The following is a 5,632-nucleotide window of genomic DNA, read 5'->3' on the forward strand; positions in this document are numbered from 1 at the left end:
AGGGGACACGGGTTCGTGCCCCGGTCCGGGAGGATCCCACATGGCGCGGAGCGGCTGGGCCCGTGAGCCATGGCCGCTGAGCCTGCGCGTCCGGAGCCTGTGCTCCGCAACGGGAGAGGCCACAACAGTGAGAGGCCCGCCTACCGCAAAAAAAAAAAAAAAAAAAGGCAACCTGAAAAGCTTTACCAACCCCAACAAAGCCATTTTAAACCCCCTGCTCATTGCTCCTTCATCTCCCCATTGAGCAAGCAGAAGAGGAACAAGGAAGGCAGCTACGGTCCTGAAATACTGTTCTGAACCAGGAGAAGGAGCTTTGTTTGGCCTTCAAGGGCAAACGGAAGAAATAATAAATCCTCTTTTCCTCTCCCCCGGCCTCCTGCAAGCAAAGCACAAGACTGTCAACAAAGCCCACTTAGCATTTTACAAAGACACAGGACAAGGAAAGACAGCTGGACAAGAAGGCTGGGCTGGAAGCTTTGCCCCTTATTGGCTTAGTATTAGCTTAGCTCTGGAATAAACTCTCCAGTCCGGCCTCGGGTGGGCATCCTCGGAGACAAGCGGACATGGAGTTCCCCAAGGCCTGGCGCAGCGGCATCAGATGAGCACGCTGACTGTCATGCTCTGGCCGTGCGGCGCGATCTTGCGGGGCCAGGTGAACAACAGCTTGCGTAGCTCCTCACGGAAGCTGTCGTGCAGCCAGGCGTAGATGAAGGGGTTGTAGCAGACCGAGCTCATGGCGAGCCAGTGGCAGAGCAGCTGCACTAACCCGAAGGCATAGGGGTCTATGGCGCGCGGGTCGAGATCCCGCAGCAGATTGAAGACGTGCAGGGGCAGCCAGCAGACGGCGAACACCACCACCACCACCACCAGCAGGCAGAAGGTGCGGCGGCGTCGCGCGCGATCCCAGTCCGCTTGGCTCGGGGTCACGCAGCCCGGCACCACGCGGTTGCGGAGCTTCACCGACACCCGGACGTAAGACAAGAGGATGACCAGCAGGGGGAGCAGGTAGGTGACGAGCAGCAGCCCCCAAGCGTAGAGCTGGCGCTGGCGCTCCTGGGACCCCCAGAACTCCTCGCAGAGGCGCACGCGGTGTGGCTTGAGCTCGACGTGGTAGGTGTGCACGGCGGCCGGCAGCGCCAGCACCGCGGACAGCGCCCAGATGGCCAGCACCGCGTAGGCGCTGAGGCGCAGCGAGATGCGCCGGCGCAGAGGGTGCACCAGCACGACGTAGCGGTCCACCGCGATGGTGGCGAGCGTGAACACAGACACATAGACGGTGACGGGCTGCAGGAAGAAGACCAGGTGGCACAGGCCGCCGCCGAACACCCAGCCGCGTGGCTCGAAAGCGTAGGCCAGCGTGAGCGGCACGCAGGCGGTGCACATGAGCACGTCCGACAAGGCCAGGTTGCCGATGAGGAAGTTGGTCACGTTGTGCAGCCGACGCACCCGTGCGATCACCAGCACCAGCAGGCAGTTGCCCACCAGCCCCACGACCACCACGATGCTGTAGAGCAGCACAATCAGCCCCTTCAGCTGATGCACCAGCTGCAGGCTCTGGAATGGCGCGATGGCCTGCGCGCCAGGACCAGCCGCCGACCCATTGCCCACCAACGCTCCTGAGCTCTGGTTGGCCGGAGTTGAAGCCGCCCGCAGCAGCCCAGAAAAGAAGTCAGGGGCCCCGGGACCCTGAGTCGCCAATGAGGCCATGGCCACCTGTCCAAAGAGAATCAAAGTCCGTCACTTCCCATTCTCTCTCCGCCCCCTCGTACACCAACTGCGCCCCTCAACGCACACACACACTTGAGTGACCCAAATATTCCTCTGGAATGACTAGCCACAATAAATAACAACAAAATTTAAAGTGCCGTCACCCCTACCTCTGTAAAATTAAGTCTGTGAGTTAGATGTGCACAGGTTATTTCAATGCCTTCTATTCTATTTAGAGCCCTTACAGTCCCCACAGGCCAGATCCAGGAGCACAGTCCTACCTGGTGACTGGGGCTTGGCGGATGGAAAAGCGCTCCGGGGAACGAGGGGGAGAATTCTGGCGGTCCCTAGAGGTCCTCCACCCAAGACGGCCGTGCAGCCTTCTCCGCTTCTCCGCGGAGCTGAAGAGATTCAAGCGTTCCCAGTGGGATCGCGGCGCCTCCCCTCCGCCCCGCCCCCCACTCCATCGTGCCCTTGTACGGAAAAAAGGGGCGGAGCACGCACCTCCCGACTCGGCGCTTAGAGAACTGGAGAAGTGGATAGTGTGGGGTGAATAGAAGCAGAAGAGGAAGGAGCGGCCGGAAACCTGGGCCGGAGGGGCGAGGGAGAACCTCTACTGCGGGAGCTTGCTGCGCCCCGGGAGAGTCCCGCTCTGGAGGAGAGCGCAGTGGACTAGGGAGAGGAGGGGCGTGAAGCCCCGGGCTCTAGGGCTCTACGGCAGGACCTGGTGCTGTTTGAACAAGGAAGGCGCAGGGGAGGAAGTGGGTGGGAGTTGAGATGGGATGTAGGGGAAAGATGAGGGACTCGCCCTCAAGCGATGGATTCTGCATGGAGTCCTGGCCTGCGCTAACAGGGTCGCATAGGGGGTTCTGTCAGGGATCTAAATATTCGCCGCAGGCCTTCGGGCGCTCGCGCTCCGCGGGACCCACTGAGCCTTCCCTCCGCCTAGGCTGATGACGCGATTCGAGAGTCGCGGGTCCCGCGGGTCCGAACAAGCCCAAGGAAGTGTTCAGCACCACGGACAGCTCCCACGGCCCGGGCTGCGCCGCGCGTGAGTGCCTGCCAGCGGACGATTAGGGAGTGCAGCCCCTCTCTGTGTCCTATGCATTTGGAGAAGGAACCTGGTCCCTGGCCTGGTTCAAAGAGCTGCCTCGCCGCCTGCATCCTGGGCCGGAGCTGCAGACTTCAAGAGCTGTAGGGCGGAGTGGAGGAAGATGGGCCGGGGTCTCTGGGGGTCGGAGGGTGGTGACTTGTGCTCCTGCTACGGGTCACCGCACATAGTGCCAAGGACGGCGCTGTCTTTTATCTCCCTGGGTCAGAAAATGCAGCCTCCGTGCCATTTACCTTAGACAGGCTCACTGCGATACCTGCTCGCCACTCCTCTGCTATTCCCTTCTTCTCTCCCTCGTTCTCCGCTACCAAGTTCTAATCCGTATCTGCCTGACAATACCAGTAAGGATTGTCAGTTCTGAGACCCTACCCTCTCCTTCCTTAAATAAACACCCTTAGGCCGCCTCACCACACAACACACACATACACACACACACACACACACACACACACATGCACATACACACATATATATGCAGGATTTCTACCAGGATAACAAACATTTGAGAAACTTAAAAGTTACATACAATCTTTAGTAGTATTAAGTCATCACTGAAATGTACATTTAACCTGGACCAAGTTGGGGAAGGCAGGAAGGAGACTTTGTAGCCTCCCTCCTTTGAAGCTATCTCCTCCCTTCACATTTTCTTTCCTTTTCCCAGAGGATGGAGCTTCATTGTCCGTCTCTCATAAGCCCTTGTACTTTGTCTTCTGTCTGTAGATATTCCAATTGGGCTGGAAAGAAGTAAAATGATTCTACTCTCCAGATTTAAGTGATTCACTCAAACAGGGAGAAAAGTCAACATTGGAACAAAAGCAATCCAATTTTATGCAACTGTATTTATTCTAAACCCACGTGTTCTGGGTTATAATCACTTTAGCTAAAGCGAGTATGATATTAAAAAAAAAAACCTCAAAATAAAATACAATCTGTGCCTGCCTAATCCCTTACCCAGTGATTTTTCTCATCATGTTCACCAACAGGGTTATATATACCCAAGAGCAGAGGCACTCTTTTGCTTCAAAATATCTTTAACAGTGGCACAGTGGTTAAGAATCCACCTGCCAATGCAGGGGACACGGGTTCTTGCCCTGGGCCGGAAAGATCCCACATGCCGCGGAGCAACTAAGCCCATGCGCCACAATAACTGAGCCTGCGCTCTAGAGCCCGTGAGCCACAACTACCGAGCCAGCAAGCTGCAACTACTGAAGCCCACGTGCCTAGAGCCCGTGCTCTGCAACAAGAGAAGTCACTGCAATGAGAAGCCCGCGCACCACAACGAAGAGTAGCCCCCACTTGCCACAACTAGAGAAAGCCCGCATGCAGCAGTAAAGACCCAATGCAGCCAAAAATAAAATAAATAAATTTAAAAAGAAAAGAATTCTTAAAAAAAAAAATCTCTAACAGAGGAAATTGTGGTAACATAGTTGAAAAGGATTCGGGATGCAGTTAGGCCTATAACTAGACCCATCACTCTAGTCAGTATCATTGATTATATAATACTAAAGATAGTAACATGACAAACTTATCAACAACTAGAGGCCATGTAAATGTCAGTATTTGAAAGTTCAATATTGGGGTACCCTCCAGAGAAGAAAGTTGATCATTTGCCAAGCTCCTGATAAAATCTGGTAAGGGTTTCAGTGTTGTGAGCTTTTGCAAGATGGAAAGAAAGTGAACATCTCAGAATAGAACAGCCCATTTTAGATCTCTGTTCTCTCTGGTCCTCATTGGAGTTAAGGCTAGGGTCCCTCTCAGCTAGGACATCACAATTAAACCATACTAATGTTCAGACTTTCCCTTATTAATAGTGCTCCAGAAACCTGAGAGATCATGAATAAACAAAAAACTTTTAGGACAAATGAAGGAAAGATAGTACCTCACATAGTTAAATAACAAACTATGGGATTGTATTACCTCCCCTACCCCCAAAGTCTTCAATAGCCCATCAGACAAAGACCAGAGCCTTTAGCATGGCATTTCCAATCACATGCCCCCCTCTTCTTATCCTCCCTCTTTTTTTTTTTTTGGTCTGTCTTCCCACCTCTGTCTCAATCCCTATATTCAGGCCACACTAGACTGTTGGACACAGACATGTCCTCACCATCCAACATCTCTCTTGGGGTTTATTCCCTTTCTCTAGAATACTGGTTGCTTCATCCCCACGCAACTTACATTCTTCACATCCGACGGGGCCCAACTCAAAGATTACCCTGGCTTCAAAGCCTTTTCCCTTTCATGATATTTCTGTCCTTTATTACATTATACCTTTGAAATTCTGAACGTGTTTCCTCTAGAGCCTCCACCAACCATGATGTAAACTCTTTACAGGCAAGGGCCAATGTCTTGAAGCATTTTTGTACCTACATTACAACATGCCTGAACCCAGCAGATACCAAATAAATGTCCCTTTTGATTGAATGGATAAAAATAGCCCCCATTTATTGAGGGCATTTTACATGCCAGGCACTGTGCTAATTACTTCACACACATCATCCCATTTGATCCCCTCAAAACTATTGTGTTGTTTTTGGCTGCGCCACAGGGCTTGTGGGATCTTAGCTCCCCAACCAGGGATCGAACCCATGCCCTCGGCAGTGAAAGCGTGGAGTCCTAACCACTGGACTGCCAGGAAATTCCCCTCAAAACGATTATTACGTTCATTTTACAAATGAGGAAAGTGGTACTTCAAGGCTAAGTAACTAACCGTAATGGCACAACTAATAAGCAGTGGGGCTGGAATCTCAACTTAGATTTGCCTGACTCTGGAAGCAAACACTCCACTACTGTACTTCACTGCCTCTGAATCCATGA

General features: G+C 52.8%; 1 protein-coding gene across 1 annotated transcript; it reads right to left on the reverse strand.

Moving 5' to 3' along the window:
- Positions 1 to 553: 553 nt before the first annotated feature.
- Positions 554 to 1,708, reverse strand: PRLHR (prolactin releasing hormone receptor). The gene has a single exon (XM_032607409.1). The coding sequence runs from the start codon at positions 1,705 to 1,707 to the stop codon at positions 595 to 597; it is 1,113 nt and encodes a 370-aa protein (XP_032463300.1). The 5' UTR covers position 1,708; the 3' UTR covers positions 554 to 594.
- Positions 1,709 to 5,632: the final 3,924 nt, after the last annotated feature.

Source organism: Phocoena sinus, chromosome 16 (assembly GCF_008692025.1).
Source record: "Phocoena sinus isolate mPhoSin1 chromosome 16, mPhoSin1.pri, whole genome shotgun sequence".
NCBI lineage: Eukaryota > Metazoa > Chordata > Mammalia > Artiodactyla > Phocoenidae > Phocoena > Phocoena sinus.

Bases quoted from the DNA above. Each gene is read 5' to 3' on its own strand.
- PRLHR (XM_032607409.1), bottom strand. From the start codon at position 1,707: ATGGCCTCATTGGCGACTCAGGGTCCCGGGGCCCCTGACTTCTTTTCT.